Below are 25,706 nucleotides of genomic sequence, written 5' to 3' on the forward strand. Positions count from 1 at the left end.
GAGACATTGGCTGATGGGAAACAGAGAGCCCTTCTTGATCTGGACTGATCATCAGAAACTCATATCCATTCAACAGACCGACCAACTCAACTCACATCAGGCTTGCTGAGTCCTCTTCTTCAAGCAATTTAATGTCAACCTCCCCTATCGAGTGGGCTCCAAGAACATGAAGGCGGATGCCCTGTCACAGCAATTCAACCCAGCAGAAATGGAGATCACCCCTCAGCCCATCATTCTATCCTCCGAGTTCCTCATCCCGATCACCTGGGACCTTAAGAACCAGATCTGCCAGGCATAACAACATGAGCCTGCTCCTGCTGACGTACCTGACAACCACATGCACGTGCTGGTGGCCATGTGCTCTGAGGCACTCCAATGGACCCAGTCCTCAAGCCTCTCTGGCCATTCAGGCACATTACAGTTTCTGGATTGTCTGCAATGCTGGTTTTGGTGGCCCACCATGATCGCAGATGTACATCAGTTTGTCATTGCCTGTCCCCAAGGTGCCCAGTTCAATTCCCCCAACCAGCAGCCCCTACCGGTCACTCGATGCTCGTGGTCCCACATCAGCGTGGACTTTATCACAGGTTTGCCATCTTCTGATGGGGCCATGGTTATCATGATAGTGGTGGACCGGTTTTTCAAGGTAACCCACTTCATTGCCTTCCCAGACATTTTATCAGCTGTGAGATAGCAGACCTGGGTCTCCATCATGTAGTTTACCTCCATGGCTTCCATCAGTACATAGTGTCAAACCATAGTGTCTCTTGTTTCTGGCGAGCCTTCTGGTCCCTCCTCCACACCTCAGTGAGTTTATCCACTCACCATCATCCATAGACCAACAGGCAGTCAGAAAGAGTGTACCAGCAAGTGGAGAAGTTACTGCAATTTTTTGCTGCCTCTAACCCTTCCAAATAGAAGAAGAATATGCTCTGGGTTGTGCTGTCCTATAATTTATACTTGGAAGAGGCATGAATGGCCATTCTAGCTGCCAACTGCACCTACTGCCACCTGGCCAACTGTCAGCAGTACCCAGCCAGGCTACTCCATCCTGGGGACCATATCTGGCTGTCCTTCCAAGGTCTGCCTTTGAACATCACCAGAGTTCATTGATCCCCTCAAGGTTACCCATCGCACCTATTCATTCACTTACTGTTATATTTTGTAACTCCAAAACATGAAACTAATCGGAAGAAAAACAAGGAGGTGAGAGATGCAAGTCTTAGTTGGTTCTGTACTGTAAGTGAGGAGTGCACTATCACGTGGTAGAGTCATGACGTACGCAATTCACTTATTTTTACATATAACCCATAATGAATTACTTAAACAAACAAAGATTACTTATTCAACAGAATATTTATAAGAATATTCAAATATCACCGATTATTAAATACACAACACTCCTCCCTGTTTAGCTATAAACTCCAACTCAATAGAGAATGCATCACAACTATATACACATTATACTATATAATGCAACTTCTATACAGACATCCACAGCATAGAAAATTTTAAATTGTCCCATTCAGGCCTAAAGATTTATTCGTTATGGAGGATTTCTTACCCTTGTGGGATAACATATTTTGTGTCAAGGCGGTCACTCTGTTTGGCAGGCAAGACTTGTGGCTGTGAAAAAAATCTCAGATTCTGGGACCTCCTCCATGGTGTCTGTAGGAGTTGACTCTGAAATCGCTGGAAGTGGTTCTGACAACTCTGGACACTTTTCTTCTTACTTTTTCTTCTTCTGGCTTGTGCATCTTGATCTTGGGAGGGTCCATTTAGTTCACTGGAGTTTCTCTTACTAATCCTTCTATTGCTCCCTTTATGATCTGATCTCTCATCTTGGTTTCCTCATCCACAACATCATCTGATGAATCCTCTGCTTTTGTATTTCAATTGACTCATTTCCTTTTGGCCTTCCATTCATCCAGCAGGGCTTTGGTCTTTGCATTTACTTTTACAAGCAGCTTTTGGTTTCCCACTTGAAGTTCATGCAACAGTCTTAATATGCACAGGGTAGATTCTGGTTCTTTATACTCACAAAAGCTGAGTGCTTGCAACTTTCCTGAAGCTCCTTGAACTCTCTTCCTACTTAAAACCAAGCCACATTTTGCAAATACAGTAACTGCCTGATTAACATATCAGAAAGTTTCTCAGATAGATTCTCTACAAAAACTGTTGTAGGCAGACCACTGCCTGATTAACATATCACAAACTTTCTTAAATATGTTGCCTATAAAAACTGTTGCAGTCAGACCACTGCCTGATTAACATATCACAAACTTTCTCAGATATGTTACCTACAAAAACTGTTGTAGTCGGATCACTGATTTCGACACTTGCATGATTACTTGGACCAGCATGGCCCTTCCATGGTCCAATATGCCTTACAACCAGAGGCACATATGTTGACACCAACACCTGTTTGCTCTCTGTTGAGAGAAGGTTCATGGGTTCAGCATGGAGACAGTTGTGGTATTGTCCAGTATGTTTCTTCATTCGCTTTCAGTTGAATCTCTTACAGAGGATGTGGCATACATTTGATGGATGGATCTCCAACTTAGTTGCAGTTGGCTCAGCCAATCACGTCCCCACAATGTTGACCTGCCTGCTTTTAGCATATACGGTACAAGCTCAATGTAGTTTGTTGTTGTTGTATTTCACTGTTACAAATGTCATTCCTTATAGCAGTTATCTTTTATCCTATATAAATTCTTAGTTGGTAATCTGTAAGCTTCAGTTCAGTATCTTTGAAGTGTCATTCAAACTCCTTTTTGGATTGACAGCCGAACCAGTGTCCAATTCCATTTTAATTAATTTGCCGTTCACTTCTGGTGTGAGCCATATTGCTTGTCTATTGTTAGTTCTCGCACTGTAAAACTCAAGGCTAGCCAGTCCTGTGTCACTCTCATCATTATCAGATTTTTAATCAATAGCATGCAGATTAGTGCTCTTTTTGAAACCGAAATTTAACATTTTATCTTTTTCTCTTCTCGGTGCAGTCCATTTGTTTTGGTATGCCCAACATGCTCTTTGTATGTGTCCTAATTTGTTGCATTTTCTGCAAGCTTCACCTTTAAACCTGCATTGGTCTGGTGTGTGTCAGCCCCTGCCACAACAGTAACACAATTTGCTAGGCAGGCCGGTTTCCGTCTAGACATTGTAATTTTGTAATTGTAATTCCTTACTGTCTCTTTCTCAAACAAGAGGAAATCTGCAGATGCTGAAAATCCGAGCAACACACACAAAATTCTGGAGGAGCTCAGCAGGCCAGGCAGCATCTGTGGAATAGAGTACAGTTGACGTTTTGGGCTGAGACCTTTCAGCAGGTCTGCCTCTGTCTGCTCTTTCTGTTGATGCAGCTGTTTCAACAGCTCTCTAAAATGTACCTTTTGCTTGATTTACCAGCCATTTTTGGATGCTTTCTTGTAATATCCCACGAATTAAATGATCTCTTAGTGCATCATTAAGCTTATTACCAAAATGACAATGCTCAGACTCTCTCTTCAATTCAGCCACATACACTGAAATTACCTCCCCTTCCTTTTGATTCCACTTATGAAACCAAAAGCTTTTTGCAATCAACAACGATTTTGGTTCAAAATGCTCCTGCATTACTTTCTTGATATCAGGAAAGCTAATTTCTGCTGGTTTAGTTGGAGCAGTCAAACTCCAAAGCAGATTATACACCTTTTGCTCGCAGCAAAACTGGCACTTGGTTCTCATTGGCTATTCCATTTGCTTTAAAATACTGGTTAATCCATTCAATATATAAAATACAGTTATCTGTTGTGTAATCAAACGCATCAGTCCTTCCAATGTAGCCAGTCATTTCTGCCGTTTTCCATGATCATTATCACCTGGTACTCATTATTTATGAACCTGTGAATTCTTCTATTTTCTGCCATTTTTTTAAACTCGACTGTCTCTGCACGTACTGCACAGTTTTTTTTAAAACTTGATCATTTCACTGCATTTTTTTTTAACTCAAACTTCTCGCACTTCAACAGTTTAGTGACCATCTCGGGTTAGTTTTAAAAAATACTTTGTTGTCATTTTTATGTTTTGTAACTCCAAAACATTGAACTAATTTGAAGAAAAACAAGGAGCTGAGAGATGCGAGTCTTAGTTTGCTCTTTACTTTAAGTGAGGTGTGCACGTATTACATGGTAGTGTCACGATGTATGAAATTCACTTATTTTTACATATATCTTGTAATGAATTATTTAAAGAAACAAAAATGCTTAATCAACAACATACTTACAAGATTATTTAAATATTACTGAAGTATTAACTACACCACACTTGGCATCTCCAACTGTCACAATCCCTCAGGATCACACCTATCTTCCACATGTCCTGCCTCAAGTCCATTGTCCGTGGAGCACTAAACCCATGTGAGCCTGTACCTCTGGAACCTGGGATGGTGGAAGTTGACCCAGTGTACACAATTCAATAATTGATGGATTCATGTCATTGTCAACAGGCTGTGCAGTATCTGGCCTTGGATGCTATACAGTTTAGTCTTTGTTCCTCCAGACCCATATGGATTGCCCTGGGCTGTCAGGTGCCAGCTGTAGGAGATGGATGGGGGGGGGGAATGGTGTTCCTGTCAGGCCTGCACATTTAGGCATCTTCCAGTCCCTACCCAGCTTACGGCAATCACCTGCCACTCATTTCCAACTCATCTCCTGCAGCCTATTTAAACCCAGCTCTCATCCCAACCTTTATTCACTCACTGAACCAGACAGCCTCAACCTGTTGCCCCTAGTCTTCAGTTACCTTGATGGCTGAGGTGTTTAGCACCTGTTCTTTTTTGTTTCATGGCCCCTCATGATTAATTATTTTGCAGTTTATTATTAAAGTTATCGGTCACCGCTAAATCATCTCTACTGCTCTGCTTTTGGGTCAAGACTCCTCTACATTTCCTGACAAATTCTGACTGCAGATTCCAGCACAGCAATTGAAGACACTACTCTCCATTGCTATTATCCACACTCCTGATACTGGCTTTATACAGAAGGTAAAAGGAAGCCATTGCTTTAATTTACACAGAAGATGTCAGCATAGATATTACAGGTAGTGCTGGCGTGGCAGTGTGAATTATAGTGATGAGGTGTCTTTCCGGAAACATTGGCTATAATTCAGTCTGTAGACACCAACAGAATCTCTCCCCTTTGCTCTACAGAACAACAATTCAAGTGTACAGGTAGGGAGATGCCAAAACAAAAATGAGAATGAGAAGACTGGCACACATATTGGTTGCAGAGGATCATCAGTGTTCTAACTCACATTAGCAAAAAACAGGCCACATATAATATATAAAAGAATGCGGTGGCTGTAAATCAGACTGAAGAATTTCTTTATCTGAGAGCAGTACTTACTTGGAATACATTGTCTGAGAGAGTGAATATAGAACATTACAGCACATACAGGCCTTTCAGCCCACAATATTGTGCCAACATTTTATCCTACTCTAAGATCAACCTAACCCTTTCCTCCTATATAGTCCTCCATTTCCTATCATCCATTTGCCTGTCTAAGAGTTTCTTATATTTTCCTAAGGTATCTGCTTCTACCACCACCCCTGACAGAGTGTTCCACGTACTCACCGCTCTGTGCAAAGAACTTACCTCTGGCATCCACACTATATTTTCCTTCAATCACCTTAAAATTATGCCCCTTTGTATTGGACATTTCCACCCCGGGAAAAATGTAATTGGTTGTCCACTCGATCTGTGACTGTTATCATCTTGTACATCTTTGAAAGTCAGTTCCCTGTCTGGATGAACATTTGAATTGCTTAGGCAGAGATCACTGTGGATCTAATGCCAGGGGATGTGATTAGTTCAGGAAGGTATCCATGGGCTGGCATGGATGAGTTGGGCTGAATGGCCTGTTTCCATCCTGTTCCATTCCGTGAAACTTTGTCTCTATAAGGCACAAGTTCAGATATTAGTAAAGAGTCAATAACAAAAGCAGTGGAACCTGAAACATGAACTATACATCTCTTCCCACAGATTCTGTATGACCTAGTGAATGATTCCAGCAATTTCAGTTTCCTCTTTCAGATTTCCTGCAGAGATGGACATCGTCAGTCCAACCTTGTAGGAGGCTGAGTCTACACACTGTTTTCTTTGGAGCAATCTTAAATGAGTTCCTATGTGTATATGTCCAAACTCATGACGAATTGTTGTTTCTATAGTAACATGGATAGCTGCCACACAACATCTGTGGGCTGCCATTGAAGTCTAGATCACTGTCCACTCGATGAATCTGTTGTCCAACAGATCTGCTTCCCTAAAGGCAGTTTGAATTTCCTTTCTCTCCTTGTTCGTCCCTTAACGTATATATCAAATAAACTGAGCAAGATAAAAGCACGGGGATATAGAGGCAAGTAGAATGAGAACAGGCCCTTTGGCCCACCAAGTCCACAGCAACTATCATCCACTCACTTACACCAACACTGCGCTGATCCCATTTCTTTATTCTCCTCACTTTCTCATCAACCCCTCCCAAATGCTACTGCTGACCGACACACCAGCTACAGAGCGTAATTAACCCACCAACCTGTTTGTTTTTGGGTTGTGAATCCAGGGCACTCAGAGTAAACCTACGAAGTCACAGGGGACACGTGCAAACTCCACATTGACAGAACTTGGGGTTAGGAATGAATCCAAGTCTTTGGTATGTGAGCCAACAGCTCTATTCAAATTTGCCTACACTTTACTCCAGATCAGAAAACAATAAGGAAGAAGAATTTAAATGGCCTGCAAGTGGGTAGTTAACAAAGAAGGGAAGAAATTATTATCATGGGAAATGGGAAATTATCCAGTGATAGAAAAATGATCAAGTAGATTATTGTTGAGAATATGAGAATCCGGGGAAGCTGCCCTCTCTCCTTGGCATCCCACCCTGGAGGTCCTGTTCTTTAACTTTCTGCCTAACTCACTAAATTCTCTTTGCAGAACCTCAAGCAAGAGGAAATCTGCAGATGCTGGAAATCCGAGCAACACACACAAAATGCTGGAAGAACTCGGCAGGTCAGGCAGCATCTAGGAAAAGAGTATCCAGAACAGTCCTGCCAAGGGGTTTTGTCTCGAAATGTTGACTGTACTCTTTTCCGAGATGCTGCCTGGCCTGCTAAGTTCCTCCAGCATTTTGTGTTTCTGCAGAATCTCATCTCTCTTCCTGGTACCAATATAGGCCATGACCTCTGGTTGATCCTGCTCCCCTTTCAGAATGTCCTGTGCCCGCTTAGAGTTATCTTTAACCCTAGCATTAAAGGTGGCCAATTATCAATCCTGGAGTCCCCCATCACTATTGCTTGCTTGGAACATGACCTATCTTGCTGAGAAACACAGCCAGCAGTGGTGCCACAAAACAGGCTGCTACTGTAGCTGACTCCTTTGACCTCCATGCTCCCGCACAGGGAGTGACTATTGTCATGATCCCACAGTAAGGATTAGCAGAATCGGACCACACAGCCACGATGGAACCAGTGGTCAAAGGGACTTCTTGTTTGAATGCCTATCGTTATGTCACTCAGAAAGTGAAAATAATCTTTTCCTTGTATTTAAATTGATGTATAATGATGTTATATGGTCCTCAGTAATTGTTATTTGGCGCTGAGGCAGATCAGCCTGATCATGCCGCACACTTTGCCTTCTCAGCGGCTAGGCTGCCTCACCTCCTCCTGGACAGCAGGGCGGCGCTGCAGATTCGCGGTGGGTGTCGCCTGCGCGCAACCCGGAAGAGGAAACGTGGAAAGGAGAGGACGGCGGCGAGCGGTCAGCGAAGATGCCCGCTGTGGTGATGGCGGGCAAGTCTGTTGCGTTCAGCAAGCTTCTGGAGCAGTGCGAGACGCAGGAGCTGGAGGTAGCGCAAGAGCGAGCGGGATGGTCTCCACAACTGGGGCTCGAATTCGGCGGAGCGGTGGTGGGGACTGGGTGGGTGCAGCGTGAGAGGAGGTAGCACTCCCCCCAAACAATCGTCATGTCCTCCCCAAACTAGCGTCATTCCCCCCCAAACAGTCATTGGCTCGCTCACCTATCCTTCATCATGTACCCCCTCGACCGTCATCTGCCCCTATCAGCACCCTTCATCATTTAAACCAACCCTCACCTGTCGTTATCCCAGCCGGCTGTCAACAAACTCCCACGCGTTGTCTCCCCCTCGCCATCTCCCCACCAATCGTCATCATCTCCCCCTACTTTTCCCATCATCTCCACACCTTCTCCTGTCAGGTCTACTCCACCCCCGCCATTATCTCCCATCCTCGCCCATCTTCTGGCCCTAGCCGTCACTTTCCATCCCCTTCCTTTTCTTTATCTTCCACGTTACCCTTTCACTTGTGCGATGCCTCATCCCTATCTAACTCTTGACTCTCAATCCAAATCTCATACCTCCAGATTTCCCCACCCCACACTTCTCTTGCTTGTTCTCAATGTCTTCACTGCTCCCCCTCCCTCTGGCTTTGAATCCTAAGGTTCAAACTGAATACCAGTAATGACTTCACAAGAAGGCTGACACTCCTGGGTATTATTGATGCAGTTATATTCAGTGATGGATGCTGTCGTTTGTGTGAAGCATTTTACAGAAGTCCTGCATGCCTTTTAATATGAACCTCAGTGATCCATTTTGTAGAAGATTAGGAGAGGCCTTGTTATGGGCCCTGACCAACGTTTGTCCCCCTCAACATTTTTGCAATGGATTGTTGTGTTATTGTTACATTATTTGTGGCAGCTTGACTCCACATTTCCTACATTACAACAAGCGTTGTAATTTTACAGTATGAGTATAAAGCATTTGGATGTCTTCAAAAGCACAGGATCAATGCAAAGCCATTGTAGGAATGGAAAAATCTGCCATTGTATCTATGCTAATCTTGAAAGGTTGCAGGGTTTCTAATTGAGAAAGTGATTGTGAAGGCAAACTGGATAGACAGAAAAATTGGAAAAGGCAGAGTAAAGGTGGCTGTGCAAATTCATGAAGATCCCTAAGTAGTAAAGCTTTTCATTCCCTAATTTAAAGGATTACATACAGAACTTATTCACAGAAAGATCAGTGACATTATCTAATTGCAGCAATGTTGGAGCAAGAGAGTACATAATACAAAGCAAAATGATTTTTATAGCCATGGCAGGTGATGGAAACTTGAAAAGTTGCTGCAAAGTATCTAATCTAAATGGCATTTATACCCTGGGTGTGTATGGCCATGACAATCAACTTGATCGCAGCCCTACTCATCCCTCATATCTCAGCATATGCAATACCTGGAAGCCTACAGCCAAAACACAGCCACTTGGATCTCCTAGAAAGGCAGGGTGAATCTTCAGCCACCCACTCAATACTGTCCAGCATTGCCAGATTATTTTTTGTTGCCCTGTAGATTGGTTGGTAAGTCCCAGTGTGTAATTTTCAGGCTGGTGAGGATTGGAATTGGTTTGTTATTGTCACATGTTCTGAGATCAGTGAAAAGCTTGTCTTGCATACACTTCATACAAATCAAATCATTACAGACTCCATTGAGGTAGAATAAGGTCAAACAATAATAAAGTGTAACAGCTAGAGAGAAAGTGCAGTGCAAGTAAACAATAAAATTCAAGATCATAACAAGGTAGGTTGTGAGGTCAAGCGTCCACCTTATTGGACTAAGGAACCATTTACTAGTCTTATGACAGCTGGGTGAAAGCCGTCCTTTAGCCTGGTTGTATGCACTTTCAGGATTTTGTATCTGCTCCCCAAACGAAGAGGGAAGAAGAGAGAATGTCTGAGCTGAGAGATGTCTTTGATTATGCTGGCTGCTTTACTGAAGCAGAGAGAAGTATAGGTAGAATCCATAGAGTGGAGGCTGGTTCCTGTGATGTGCTGAGCTGTGTCCACAACTCTCTGCAGCTTCTTACATCCGTGGACAAAGCAGTTGCCATACCAAGCCGTTATGCATCCAGGTGCATTGATAAAAATTGGTAAGGGTCAACAGGGACATGCCAGATTTCTTTAGCCTACTGAAGAAACAGAAGAGATGGTTATGGCTATGGCGTCTACGTGGCTGGACCAGGACAGGTTATTAGTGTTTACTCCCAGGAACTTGAAGCCCTCAACCTCAGTGCTGAGGGGCTATGTGGCCCAGCTAACAGAGGTTTAAATGGACGTCTTTAATATCTCTGAAACAGTCCATTGCCCCTGCAGGCTTCAAGGCAGCCACCATTTTACCAGTGCCCAAGAGAGCAAAGGTACTGTAATTGGCCTGAATCATTTCCACCCATTGGTACTGACTCCAACAATCATGAAGTGCTTTGAATGACTGAAAATGGATCATACAAAATTCCACCTTCTAGCTACATTGAACCCTTTCCGGTTCGCCTACCACTCAAACCAGTCCACTGATGATGACATAGCTTCAGCTCCCTCCTCTGTCCTGCCCCACCTAGAAAATGATGTCTCGCGTGCCAGGATGTTGCTTATCCACTTCAGCTGGGTTTTTAACATGACCGACCCTCAGAGGCTGGCGGGTAAAATGTCCTCTTTGAGACTCAACATCCCTTTCTATGACCAGATCTTGGACTTGTTAACAGTAGCTTATTAAAACTGGAAGGTTATTCCATTTTTTAGTGAAACTTACACCTTTATCTTGATTTGCAGGCTCCTGGTGGAATAGCAACACCTCAGGTTTATGGCCAATTGCTTGCATTGTATCTTCTGCACAACGACATGTGAGTACTGAAAAATGGAGCAACATTGCATAAAATTGTATCATTTCTCTGAGCAAATTATTGAATTAAATTCACCATCGTGTTTAAGTTTGTGATCAAGAGGACTGACGAGGGCAGGGCATTAGACGTCTGCAATGACTTTAAAATGATATTTGACTAGGTTCCACATGGTCATCTGATCCACAGCTTTAGATTACATGAGGTCCAGGGTGATCTAGCCAATTGGATACAAAATTGGCTTGGTAGTTGGAATAGGAGGGTTTTTCAGATTGGAGGCCTGTGACCAGCTGTGTACTGCAGGGATCACTGTCGAAAGGATGTTTCCATGCTATTTGGTTCTATGACCTTTAGAATTTAGATGACAATCCAACTTCTGTCTAAATGAAATTTTACTCTTTTTGATGTAATGTTTCAACCAAAAATGAAGTGGCAAACCTCATATTTTTATGGCCATTGTCTCCTCTTCTCAAACTGTTCACAATTTAAGGGAGATGTAATGGTTTTGAAGGTCTTAATAATTTTCAAACTAAAGTGAAGGTTGAAGGTACTTGCATCAACTCAAAATTTACTATATCATTCCATATTGGTGCAGGCGTGACCTGTACAAAAAGGACGGGTTACACTTAAATCCTAGGGGGACCAATATCCTGGCAGGGAGATTAGCGGGGGCTACTGAGGTGACTTTAAACTAGAATGGTTGGGGGGTGGGAATCAAATTAAAGAGGCTAGGTGTGAGGAGGTTAGTTCACAACAGAGGGATGGGAACCAGTGCAGAGAGACAGAGGGGTGTAAAGTGAGCATAGAAGCAAAAAGTACAAAGGGGAAAAGTAAAAGTGGCAGGCCGACAAATCCAGGGCAAGCATTAAAAAGGGCTAAGAGAGTTGTAAAAGAGCGCCTGAAGGCTTTATGTGTCAATGCAAGGAGCATTCGTAATAAGGTGGATGAATTGAAAGTGCAGATTGTTATTAATGATTATGATATAGTTGGGATCACGGAGACATGGCTCCAGGGTGACCAGGGATGGGAGCTCAACATTCAGGGATATTCAATATTCAGGAGGGATAGACATGAAGGAAGGGGAGGTGGGGTGGCGTTGCTGGTTAAAAAAGAGATTAACGCAATAGAAAGGAAGGACATAAGCCGGGAAGATGTGGAATCGATATGGGTAGAGCTGCGTAACACTAAGGGGCAGAAGACGCTGGTGGGAGTTGTGTACAGGCCACCTAACAGTAGTAGTGAGGTCGGAGATGGTATTAAACAGGAAATTAGAAATGTGTGCAATAAAGGAACAGCAGTTATAATGGGTGACTTCAATCTACATGTAGACTGGGTGAACCAAATTGGTAAAGGTGCTGAGGAAGAGGATTTCTTGGAATGTATGCGGGATGGTTTTTTGAACCAACATGTCGAGGAACCAACTAGAGAGCAGGCTATTCTGGACTGGGTTTTGAGCAATGAGGAAGGGTTAATTAGCGATCTTGTCGTGAGAGGCCCCTTGGGTAAGAGTGACCATAATATGGTGGAATTCTTCATTAAGATGGAGAGTGACATAGTTAATTCAGAAACAAAGGTTCTGAACTTAAAGAGGGGTAACTTTGAAGGTATGAGTCGTGAATTAGCTAAGATAGACTGGCAAATGACACTTAAAGGATTGACGGTGGATATGCAATGGCAGGCATTTAAAGGTTGCATGGATGAACTACAACAATTGTTCATCCCAGTTTGGCAAAAGAATAAATCAAGGAAGGTAGTGCACCCGTGGCTGACAAGAGAAATTAGGGATAGTATCAATTCCAAAGAAGTAGCATACAAATTAGCCAGAGAAAGTGGCTCACCTGAGGACTGGGAGAAATTCAGAGTTCAGCAGAGGAGGACCAAGGGCTTAATTAGGAAGGGGAAAAAAGATTATGAGAGAAAACTGGCAGAGAACATAAAAACGGACTGTAAAAGCTTTTATAGATATGTAAAAAGGAAAAGACTGATAAAGACAAATGTAGGTCCCCTGCAGACAGAAACAGGTGAATTGATTATGGGGAGCAAGGACATGGCAGACCAATTGAATAATTACTTTGGTTCTGTCTTCACTAAGGAGGACATAAATAATCTTCCAGAAATAGTAAGGGACAGAGGGTCCAGTGAGATGGAGGAACTGAGTGAAATACATGTTAGTAGGGAAGTGGTGTTAGGTAAATTGAAGGGATTGAAGGCAGATAAATCCCCAGGGCCAGATGGTCTGCATCCCAGAGTGCTTAAGGAAGTAGCCCAAGAAATAGTGGATGCATTAGTGATAACTTTTCAAAACTCGTTAGATTCTGGACTAGTTCCTGAGGATTGGAGGGTGGCTAATGTAACCCCACTTTTTAAAAAAGGAGGGAGAGAGAAACCGGGGAATTATAGGCCGGTTAGCCTAACGTTGGTGGTGGGGAAACTGCTGGAGTCAGTTATCAAGGATGTGATAACAGCACATTTGGAAAGTGGTGAAATGATCGGACAAAGTCAGCATGGATTTGTGAAAGGAAAATCATGTCTGACGAATCTCATAGAATTTTTTGAGGATGTAACTAGTAGAGTGGATAGGGGAGAACCAGTGGATGTGGTATATTTGGATTTTCAAAAGGCTTTTGACAAGGTCCCACACAGGAGATTAGTGTGCAAACTTAAAGCACACGGTATTGGGGGTAAGGTATTGGTGTGGGTGGAGAATTGGTTAGCAGACAGGAAGCAAAGAGTGGGAATAAACGGGACCTTTTCAGAATGGCAGGCGGTGACTAGTGGGGTACCGCAAGGCTCAGTGCTGGGACCCCAGTTGTTTACAATATATATTAATGACTTGGATGAGGGAATTAAATGCAGCATCTCCAAGTTTGCGGATGACACGAAGCTGGGTGGCAGTGTTAGCAGTGAGGAGGATGCTAAGAGGATGCAGGGTGACTTGGATAGGTTGGGTGAGTAGGCAAACTCATGGCAGATGCAATTTAATGTGGATAAATGTGAAGTTATCCACTTTGGTGGCAAAAATAGGAAAACAGATTATTATCTGAATGGTGGCCGATTAGGAAAAGGGGAGGTGCAACGAGACCTGGGTGTCATTATACACCAGTCATTGAAAGTGGGCATGCAGGTACAGCAGGCGGTGAAAAAGGCGAACGATATGCTGGCATTTATAGCGAGAGGATTCGAGTCCAGGAGCAGGGAGGTACTACTGCAGTTGTACAAGGCCTTGGTGAGACCACACCTGGAGTATTGTGTGCAGTTTTGGTCCCCTAATCTGAGGAAAGACATCTTTGCCATAGAGGGAGTACAAAGAAGGTTCACCAGATTGATTCCTGGGATGGCAGGTCTTTCATATGAAGAAAGACTGGATGAACTGGGCTTGTACTTGTTGGAATTTAGAAGATTGAGGGGGGATCTGATTGAAACGTATAAGATCCTAAAGGGATTGGACAGGCTAGATGCGGGAAGATTGTTCCCGATGTTGGGGAGGTCCAGAACGAGGGGTTACAGTTTGAGGATAGAGGGGAAGCCTTTTAGGACCGAGATTAGGAAAAACTTCTTCACACAGAGAGTGGTGAATCTGTGGAATTCTCTGCCACAGCAAACTGTTGAGGCCAGTACATTAGCTATGTTTAAAAGGAAGTTAGATATGGCCCTTGTGGCTACAGGGGTCAGGGGGTATGGAGGGAAGGCTGGGTTCTGAGTTGGATGATCAGCCATGATCATAATAAATGGCGGTGCAGGCTCGAAGGGCCGAATGGCCTACTCCTGCACCTATTTTCTATGTTTCTATATACTGTAAGCACTGGTGGAAATGACTGTACTGGTGCTTTAATGATCTTTAAATATAATGATTGCTACATTGAAAATCATGTTGTTTCTGTTCATTATTACAGGAATACAGCAAGATATCTCTGGAAGAGAATACCCCAAGCCATCAAAACAGTGAGCTATAGTTTAACAAGCATTTTTTTGCTGAACTATTGTTTGTATTAAAAAAAAGGATTTGTATTTCTATCGTACTTAGTGTATAATGAAACAGTTAATATACACATTATTAAACTTCCAGACTGAAAAACATTGTGATATCTGAGCATCTTAATAGCCAAAAAAAAAGGTATAGTCTAAGCTAAAGAAGTTGATTATTTTTATCTATTTTCCATCGCATCTCTATAAATGAAGGTGCATCACCTTTGGAATTACATGGCTTGATAGAAAGGTTTATGTGATTCGTTTGCTGTGATGAATTTGGGAAACGATGTTAAAAGCTATAACCGTAAGCGTGCAAAGGCAAACACTTAAAGAATTATACATAGCTACAATAAATATCTGTTAAATGTCCAGAAACCCAGCAGTAAAATTGGTCCACCCAAAGCCAACAAAAGAAGTTAAAGATAACGTTAGAACAAAGAAGAAGACTTATAAAAGAGCAGTACATCTAAGTGTTATGTTTTGTGACTCCAAAACATAAAACTAATTGAAAGAAAGACACGGACCCAGGGATAACTCATGTACGTTCTTAGTTTTACTTTAGTGAGCTGTGCACATGTGACATAGTGGTGTAATGGTGTATGCCATTCAAGTGCATACAACCCGCAATGAATTATGTAAACAACAGAGAAAGTTAAATCAAACATGTTTGCAATATTACTTGAATATTACTGAAATATTAATTACACAACACTAAAGATTAGAAAGATCTCAGATTTCGGCAAAGGAAGATCAAGAAATTTACAAAGAAAGGAAAATTAGATTAAAAGAGTAATCTATGAAGAAGTATAAATGACCATAAAGGTTTTAGATTTGTAAGAAGGAAATGGTTAGCAAAAGTAATGTAGGTCCCCAGAGTACTGAGATTAGAGAAATTATATCAGGGAAAAAGGAATTAAAGGAAAAATTAAACAAAATATTTTGTTTCATAAAATAAATGGTGTATTTTCTCCTGTAATGTAGCAGAGAACACCAAGTTTGAGTGTGAATGGATAGCTGGGGGATGAAAAAGACAGTAATCGACAGGACAGAAAGCTAATACATCCTCAAATTGATGACCTCAATGTCTTGAAATAAGTGGCCACAGAGACAGCTAGTGCACTGTTTTTCCATCTTCCAACTCTGAGATTCTAGAAGGATTCCTGTATATTGGAAAATAGCAGATTTAAGAAAGGAGTGACCAAGAAAACTGCTATCAAGCTAGCCTTGGACCATTAATAAAACAGATCCTAGAATCTGTTACTAAGATAGTGATAACTGTACCTAAAAAATAATAGGGTTGAACAGAATTACTATGCATTTCTATTTTAAATCATTAAATCATGTTTCCCAAATCTTAAGAAAATAGGAGGTTAACCATGATGGAAAAGCAAATTATTATTTAAACATAGCGAGACTACCAAATCTTGTGGTACAAAATGATATCAATATGTTCTAGTGCCTAAAAGTAGAGTAGTTAATGAAGAAGAAAAAGTGGTGTTTTTTTTGCAGACCATTTGGCCCTTACAGCAGGTGGTATGCGATATAAAAATAGGCAAGTTTTAATGTTACTATTCAGACCACTATTGCAAGTAGAAATGGAGTACTGCATACTAATTTGGTCTCCATTATTCAAGACAGAATATGCATGCATTGGAGCAGTGTAGTGCAGACCAGGTAATTCGTGCAATGCATGAAAAGGATTTTGAAAGGGATCGATGAGAGAAACGTCAGAAGGCTATTTCTTCCAGTAGCAATATTTACAATAAGATATTTTCCATTTATGACTTGAATGAGGAGGCACTGCTTCTCTAGCCTTTTGTTGGAATTCTGTACTCCAGAGAACTGTAGAAGGAGAAATTTACAAGCAATTGAACAAAGGTTTAGGAAGCGCCCAGGAGAGTAGTGTTGAGATCAGGGACTAACTAAATACATGAGGAATATCTGATTTTAAATTCAGAATCAGAATTAGGTTTAATATCACCGGCATATTTCGTGAAATTTATTCCAATTTGCGGCAGCAGTACAATGCAACACAAGATAAATATAGAAAAAAACCTGAATTACAGTGCATCTATGAGTGTATACGTGTATATGTGTATTATATATGTATGTATATAAAAATAAGTAGTGCAAAAACAGAAATTTTTAAAAAAAGTAGTGAGGTAGTGTTCATGGGTTCAGGGTCCATTTAAAAATTGCATGGCTGGGGGGAAGAAGCTGTTCCTGAATCGCTGAGTGAGTACCTTCAGGCCTTTATACCTTCTTCCTGACGGTAACGATGAGAAGAGGGCATGTCCTGGGTGGTGGGAGTCCTTGACGATGAATGCTGCCTTTTTGAGGCATCACTCCTTGAAGACCTCTTGGATACTATGGAGGCTACTACCCATGATGGAGCTGACTAATTTTACAATTTTCTGCAACTTATTTTGAAATTTCAAAAATATCTATGATTAAGTGCCATAAGAGTTTATCAAATAAAGTAAGAACACTTGAGATTGGGGCTAAAATACTGTCAGGAATTGAGGATTGGTTAAAACAGAAAATAGAGTAGGTGTCAAAGGTCATTTAGAGTTGAGAAGCTAGAACTAATAATGCATCTGCCGGTTCTCCTCTATCCACTCGCCAAGATTTAGTCATAAAATCTTAGAGCTATGCAGCACAGAAACCAGGCCCTTCAGTCCAATGTCAGTGCAAACTAAATTTCCTAACTGAGCTAGTCCGATTTGCCTGTGTTTGACCTAAGCCATTCCTGTCCATGTACCTCTCCAAATGTGTTTTAAAAAATCATAATTGTAACTGCTTCTTGCACTTCTTTTGACAACTTCTTTTCATATACAGACCACCATCTGTGTGGAAAATGTTGCTGCTAAGTACCTTTTAAGTCTTCTTCTCCTCCTCACTATAAACCATTGTGGTCTCCTTTTGCGCTCCACAGCTCTAGATAAGAGACTGGTTGTTCATCTTATTTCTTTTCTAAACCTCTAAGATCATCCATCAGCCATCTCCATCCCAGGGCCTAATCTCTTCATAACTCAAACCCTCCAGTCCCAGTAGTTTCCTTATAAATCTTTTAACATCATTTCCAGTTCAATGAGACCCTTTCAGTCGCAGAGTGACCAGTACTGTGCACAGCAGGCCAAATGTGACATTACCAACATCTTGCACGGCTATAACATGATGTTCCAATTCCTGAACTCGGTATCCTGATTGATGAAAGCAAGTGTGCCAAATGCCTTCTTCACTATATTGTCTACCTGTGTCACCACTTTCAAGGAGCTATATATCTGCAACCTGAGGTGCAGTACTCACTAGGGCATTTGTTTTGCAAGTTCTGCTCTGATTTACCTTGCTAAACAGCCTTGCATCTATCTGAATTAAACTCTTTACCATTCTTCAGCCAATGGCCCATTGATCAAGATCCCATTGTAATATTACACAATCTTAAAAAAAAAGTGAAGATTTATTTAAGGTAATTTTCTCCTTCATGAAGCTGTGCTTACTCTGACTAGTTAGATTGATTTTCCAGATGTACTGCTTTCTCCAGTAATTGATTTAACATTTTTCCAATCCCCTCACACTTCTCCAGAAAAGATGGAGTTTTTTTTTTGAAAGGTTCTATCTGTTACTGGCTGGCTTTATCCCTGTCCAATTTTGAGCTCTACCAGAAGTGGAGTCTTCAAATATCTGTACTCCTACCTTTCTTGCCTCTTAATCATTCCCAGGTTTACTCCTTTTATTGTTGATTCGCCTTCAACTGTGTAATCCTACAATGCTGGAATTCCTATCCTTAACCTGACCACTGCTCTTCCACTTTTTCCTTCTTTATAGTGTTCTTAAAACACTGATATATTTGATAGGATATTCACCAGTCCAATATGAGGGACAGCTGTCAAATTCAACGTGATAATGCTCTAGTAAACCACTTTTTGGAGAGCTGTGTAAATACAAATTTGTTTGTGTTAAATACTTCAGGACTTGGCACTGAATTAGAAAAGGTTTTAGAGTATTTTTTTGGGTGTTAAAATATTTTTTTCCGCTGATAAAGGTTTCATAATTTATAAGCAAAGGACATACAGCAAAGAGCACTTACAGAGTTTCATCCATAAAAGAATGATAAAGTCATCAGAATGTCACTTTACAAGGCAGGATTAAGTGTTGCCAACTCAGAGGATTTTATGTTCGCACACAGTCCTTATTAAGATGTATTTTCCTGCTCAAGTTTGCATGCCTTAATTAGAGGTTCTTCAAATGCATATGTTTTCTTTGGAATGCTTTTGAATAACGTGACAAAGAAATGGAAGAAGAAGTTTAATTCGGACAAGTCTAATGTGTTGTGCATGTGGGAAGTCAGCTTCAATCGGGACCCTTGGGAACATGGATTTACAGAGGGTTCTTTGGTGCGAGTCCATTTCTCCCTGAAAGTGACAACATAAGTGGATAAGATAGTAAAGAACATATGCTTTCATCGCTGAGGGCGTTGAGTTTAATAGTTGGCAAGTCATGTTGCAGCTTGGATTAAGATGCATTTGGAGCATTGTATGTAAAAGAGATTCACCAGAATGTCAGCTGGATTAGGGAGTATGAATTATAAGGAGAGGTTGAGCAAACTTGGATTGCTTTCTCTGGTATGTTTGAGCCTGTGATAATGACCTTATAGACGTTTGAAAAAATATAAGAATCATTGATTGGGTAAATAGAGTTTTTCCGGGTGTTAAAGTATCAAATACCAGAAGGCGTAACATGGAAGATGCAGGGAGGATAACCTATAGGAGATTTGAGGCAAACCTTTTATTCCCTAGAGAGTAGTAGGTACCTGGAATGAGATGCCAGAGGAAGTGGTGGAAGCAGACACAATAGTGGAGTTGAAGTGTTTCTTAGACGGGTATGTGAATAGGCAGTTGTGATTAAAGTAGCATCGTGGTCAGCACTGACATCATATGCTGAAGGGCCTCTTCCTACACCCTACTGTTCTTTGTTTTAATGCTAGGAGAGCGCTAAGATTATGAAATACAATGGATTCTGGTTAATTGGGCCTTCAGTTAGTTGGGACATCCACATATTAGGGACAATTCTTTGAGAACAAAAACTGACTGAGAAAATTGCCAGGCTTCCCTTTGTTTATTTGGGACACTATGCTACTTAATTGTGACTGGAGACTGTTGCTGAACAGGTTCCAACTAGTGTTAGTCACACACACACTTGTGCAGCTGTCAGACGTTATACTGTGTTTAAATCAAGCAACTTTTAAATAACATTAGTTGCATGAGTTTGTGTTGAGAAAGCAGTGATTTTTGTCACTGATAGTTGGCGAGAAATAAGCAGTAAGACAATTCCGAACTGTTTTGCTCACTGCACTTTCAAGCAATCAGTCTTGAAGATGCCAGAAATGGCAGGGAGTGAAAAGAAAATGATTTCACTACTTCAGCAAGTTAGGAACTACAAAGAATTTGAAAGTATAGACAATCATCTTTAATGTTGCAATAAAAATGAAGATTTGGCGGATGCAGTTGTCTATATTAGCATTATATGAAAACAATTCATTATTTGCACTAGGTGTCAGTGCTGATTTTGTTCATTCCTTATATAACTATTAGGAACTAATGCACAATTTTACAGTACTGTAGTACTATTGGTAGTGTTCTAATTTATTCTGTATTTCATTTAAATACATAATTTATTACTCAGTTTGTCTTCTTTATATCTTTTCAACTACTTCCATGAACCTGGCTAATTGGGCCAAAAAGTATTGGTCCCTATATGTCCCACTTAACCGGAATCTACTGTAGTTAAATTGAGACGAAACATTGGACTACAATGGTGTCTCTTCCATTTGATAATTTTTTTCAAGTTTACCATAGCATGGATTTTAGTTTAATCGGTCTCAAGAAGTCTCAGTGTAGAAAGGCAGTCTGTTTCAATATTGCCTTGTTCACTGATAGGACAATGCTCAATCAGTGAATGGGAGCACAAGTTGCCAACTGAAGATTGAAAAAAACAGTGTTTTGTGGTAGCTTCTGGAGTTTGGACTGCACCCAATCAATCAACATGAGCTCAAGAAGAAGTGACTTTGCACAGGTCCACAATTGAAGATTAAAAAAGCAATGCTTCACAGCAGTTTTCAGAGTTTGGATTGTGCCCGATCAGTCAACAGGAGCATGAGAAGTGACTTAACACAGGTGAATAAAAATAAGGCGGGGCAAGCAGAGTAGCCATTGTGTGAATGGGCCAGTGTGAGAGTGGCTTTGGCTCATCAGGTTTGGGCAAGGTAAGTATCTGGTAGGTTTCTTCTTTTGCTTTATTCTTAATTTTTCATTTGTTTGGGCACAGTTAGCGCAGTGAGAATAGCTCCAGGGGCAGTTTTGTGTTCTTTGTGCCAGATGTGGGAATTCTGGGAGACCTCCAACCTCCTGGATAACCACATTGGCAGCAGGTGCACGAGCTGCAGCTCCTCAGAGGACGCGTTGAGGAACTGGAGCTGCTGGTCGATTACATTCGGCTCATACAAGAGACTGAGGAAGGCTGATAGAAAGGAGGTACAGGACGAGAAAGGAGGTTGCAAGAGACGAGAAGAAAGAGAAATGGGCAGTCGATGCAGAGTACACCTGTGGCCAATTGCCTCTATAATAAGTATACCGTGAATGTAGCCGCAGCGACCGTGTTTTTGGCACTGAGTCTGGCGCTGTACCTCAAGAGAAGAGGAGTGCAATAATGATTGGAAATTCCTTACTTAGAGGAATAGAGATGAGATTCTGTGGACACGATAGAGTCATCTAGATGATATGCCTCCCAGGTGCCAGGGTCATGGACATGCTGGATTGGTCCACAGCATTCTAAAGGGGGTGGGGTGAGCAGCCAGAAGTCTTGGTACATTTTGGCACCAATGACATGGTTAGGAAAGGTCAAGAGGTTAACTCGCTAAAGGTGAGGAAGTAAAATCTGAAGAGAGATTTTTGGAAGCCATATAGAAAGCTTAAAAGCAGAACCTGGAGGGTGGTAATCTCTGGATTGCTGCCTGTGCTACATGCCAGTGAGGATAAGAATAAGAACATTTGGCAGGTAAATGCATGCCTGAGGAACTGGTACAGTGAGCAGGGGTCCAGATTTCTGGATTATTGGGGTCACTTCTGCGGAAAGTACCACGTGTACAAAAGGGACTGGCTATACCTGAACCCAAAGGGGAACGAGGTCCTTGGGGGCAGGTTTACTAGAGCTGTTCAGGAGGGTTAAACTAATTTGGCAGGGGGGTAGGAACTGGAGTGATAGGGCTGAAGATGGGGTAGTGTGTAGTCAGACTGCTAGCAAGGAGAGGCTGATGATATGGCAAAATTGCAGTGAATGGAATGTAAAAGAGGGACAAAATTGAAAAGGGTGATGAATACAGGACAGAAAGTATATTTGAATGCACACTATACAGAATAAGGTAGATGAACTTGTAGTACAGTTAAAGATTGGCATGTATGACATGGGAATCACTAAATCGTAGCTGGGAGCTTAACATCCAAGAATACATTTTGTATTAAAAGGACAGGCAGTTAGGCAAAGGGTGTGGTTTAGCTCTGTTGGTAAAAAATGAAATCAAATCCTTATAAAGAGATGACATAGGATCGGAAGGTATAGAATCATTGTGGGTAGATCTAAGAAAATGCAAGGGTTAAAAGACCCTGATGAGTCTTATATACAAACCTCCAAACAGTAACAAAGATGTAGGCTATAAATCGCAATGGGAGATAGAAAATGCATGTCAAAAGGGCAATGTTACAATAGTCATAGGGATTTCAATATTCAGGTAGATTGGGAAAACAAGTTGGTGCTGGATCCCAAGAGGGGGAATTTTTAGAATGCCTACAAAATGGCTTTTTAGAGCACCTCATGGTTGAACCCACTGGAGGATCAGCTCTTCTGGATTGGGTGTTGTGCAATGAATGGAATTGATTAGAGAGATTAAGGTAAAGGAACCCTTCGGTAGAAGTGCTCATAATATGATAGAATTCACCCTGCAATATGAGAGGGAGAAGCTAAAGTCAGATGTATCAGTATTATAGTGGAGTAAAGGGAATTGCAGAGGTATGAGAGAGGAGCTGGCCAAAATTGATCAAAAGTGAACATTAGTGGAGATTACAACAGAGCAGCAATGGCTGAAGTTTCTGGGAGCAATTGTGAAGGCATGGGATAGATCACCCCAAAGAAGAAGTATTCTAAAGGGAGGATGACGCAATTGTGGCTGACGAAAGAGAAGTCAAAACCAACATAAAAGTCAAAAAGAGGACATAAAATAGAGAAAAAATTAGTGGGAAGTTAGAGAATTGGAAAGCTTTTGAAATTCAACAGAAGGCAACTAAAAAGTCAATAAAGAAGGAAAAGATGCACTAATACTGTAAACTGTTGAATAATATTAAAGAGGATACCAAAAGTTTCTTCAGATATATAAAAAGCAAAAAAGAGGTGAGTGGATATCGCACTGATGAAAAATTAGTAATGGGAGACAAGGAAATGATGGACGAACCGAATAGGTATTTTGCATCAGTCTTCACTGCGGAAGATACTAGCAGTATGCTGGAAGGTCGAGAATGTCAGGAGGCGGAGGTGAGTGAATTTGGCCATTACTAGGGAGAAGGTTCTTGGGAAACTGAAAGGTCTGAAGGTAGATAAATCACCTGGACCAGATGGTATACACTCCCGGGTTCTGAAAGATGTGGCTGAAGAGATTGTGGAGGCATTAGTAATGATCTTTCAAGAACCTCTAGATTCTGGTATGATTCCAGAGGACTGGAAAATTGCAAATGTCACTTCACTGTTCGAGAAGAAAGAGAGGCAGAAGGAAATTGTAGACCAGTAAGTCTGATCTTCATGGTTGGGAAGATGTTGGAGTCAATTAATTAATTAAGGATATGGTTGTGAGGTACTTGGATGTCCATGATAAAATAGGCTGAAGTCAGGGTGGTTTCCTTAAGGAAAAAGCTTGCTTGACAAATCTGTTGGGATTCTTTGAAAAAATAATAAGCAAGATAGACAATGGAGAATCGGTGGGTGTTGTGTACTTAGATTTTCAGAAGACCTTTGACAAGATGCCACACAGGATGCTTCTTAACAAGCTAAGAGCCGTGATGTTACAGAAAAGTTACTAGCATGGATAGAGAATTGGCTAATTGGCAGGAGACAAGGAGTTTGAATAATGGGAGCTTTTTCTGGTTGGCTGCAAGTGAGTAATGGTGTTCCACAGGGGTCTGTGTTGGGACCATTTATTTTTTACATTATATGTAAATGATTTGGATGACAGAATTGTTGGCTTTGTGGCCAAGTATGTGGATTATATGAAGATAGGTGACGGGGCAGGTAGTGTTGAGGAAGCAGAAAGCCTACAGAAGGACTTCAGCAGATTCGGAGAATGGACAAAGAAGTGTCAGATGGAATACAGTGTTGGGAAGTGTATGGTCATGCACTTTGGTAAAAGAAATACAAACATGGACTATTTTTTAACTTGGGGAAAAAATTCAAAAACCTTTGGTGGATAAAAGTCCCTATCCAAGTTTGGAAGTGCGCAGGATTCTGTAATAGTTAATTTGCATGTTGAGTCGGTGCTGAGGAAGGCAAATGAGATGTTAGCATTTGTTTACAGTGAACATAAAAATAAGTTTGTAAAGTTGTGTCTTTATAAAGCACTGGTGAAGCTTCACTTGGAATATTGTGAGCAGTTTTGGGCTTCTGATCAATGAAAGGATATGGGAGAGCGTTCAAATAAGGTTCTCAAAAATGATACTGAGATTGAAAGGCTTATCATATGAGGAGGATTTGATGGCTCTGGGCCTATATTCACAGGAATTCAGAAGAGTGAGGGGTTGAAACCTTGATCGAGTGGATGTAGAGAGGATGTTTCATATGGTCGGGAAGACAAAACCAGAGGGCACAGCCTCAGAATAGAGGGACATCCATTTAGAGTATGCATGAGGAGGAATTTCTTGCCAAAGAGTGGTGAATCTGTGGAATTCATTGCTGCAGGAAGCTGTGGGAGCCAAGTTATCGGTTATATTTACAGCAGGTAAGTTCTTGATTAGTCAAGGGCATAAATAGGGAAAAGGCAGGAGATTGAGGCTGAGAGTGAAAGGATCAACCGTGATGAAATGGTGGAGCCTACCTGATGGGCTAAATCGCCTAATTTTGCTCCTATATCTTGGTAGTCTTGTCGTCTTATCATCAGTTTTAATACCTGAAATCTCAATGGTTTACCTTAATGTTACTTTCTCTTCTAAATTGTAGGCTAATCCTGAGCTGGGAGCAATATGGTCTGTGGGGCAGCGTGTTTGGCAAAGAGATTTCCCAGGAATTTACTCAGTAATTAGTTCACATCAATGGTCTGATACCATCCAGCCTATAATGGAGGAACTAAGAGGTATGAAATTTTCAGATTTTCTGATAAATTGAGAATCCGGCTGCTTATAATCCTTGCCAAATGAGGGGCTATTGAGTATGGATACCGTGGAAAAGAACTAGCAGTTAATATATTTTGCACTGCAGTGTCATAGAGTCATCCAGCACTGAAACAGGCTTTTCAGCCGCCTGGTTCAGGCTGATCAAGATTTCTCCCTGAATTAGTCTCCTTTAGCTGCATTTGGCCCATATCCCTCTAAGTCTTTCCTATCCATGTAATTATCTAAATGTCTTTTAAAATAGCTGTATTTGGATCTGTTAACACTCAAAGTGGCACTTCTGGTGTGCTTTCAGGTATGTTGTTGAGTGGATTTCGCACAGTCAGGCTAGCTTCTCAGTGAAATGTCAAATGGATCAGGTGCTGCAGAGATTCGTGTAGGGAAATACGGAATAGGCAAAACCTGCAACAGCATCTCCTCCATGATCTCCATCAGCACAGCCTGGTATGGAAACACCAATGCTCTTGAAAGGAACATCCCACAAAAAGTGCACCTAATTTGTGGATTCTGAAGAACCACAGACTATTCCACACATTGGGCCGGTGGCTGATAATGAGAGTGGCTGGATAGTTTGTGAGCTGGAGCCCTACTGCTTGCATGA

At 41.5% G+C, this 25,706-nt stretch overlaps 1 protein-coding gene across 1 annotated transcript in view; it reads left to right on the top strand.

Moving 5' to 3' along the window:
* The first annotated feature begins 7,750 nt into the window (after positions 1-7,750).
* Positions 7,751-25,706, top strand: part of cops8 (COP9 signalosome subunit 8) — a 57,814-nt gene continuing 39,858 nt past the window's right edge. Inside the window, exons 1-4 of the mRNA XM_063051808.1 lie at positions 7,751-7,878; positions 10,645-10,715; positions 14,606-14,654; positions 24,936-25,068. Coding sequence (XP_062907878.1) covers positions 7,801-7,878; positions 10,645-10,715; positions 14,606-14,654; positions 24,936-25,068 — 331 coding nt within the window. The 5' untranslated portion in view covers positions 7,751-7,800. The remainder of the gene's footprint in view (positions 7,879-10,644; positions 10,716-14,605; positions 14,655-24,935; positions 25,069-25,706) is intronic.

The sequence above is a fragment of the Mobula hypostoma genome, chromosome 6 (assembly GCF_963921235.1).
Source record: "Mobula hypostoma chromosome 6, sMobHyp1.1, whole genome shotgun sequence".
NCBI lineage: Eukaryota > Metazoa > Chordata > Chondrichthyes > Myliobatiformes > Myliobatidae > Mobula > Mobula hypostoma.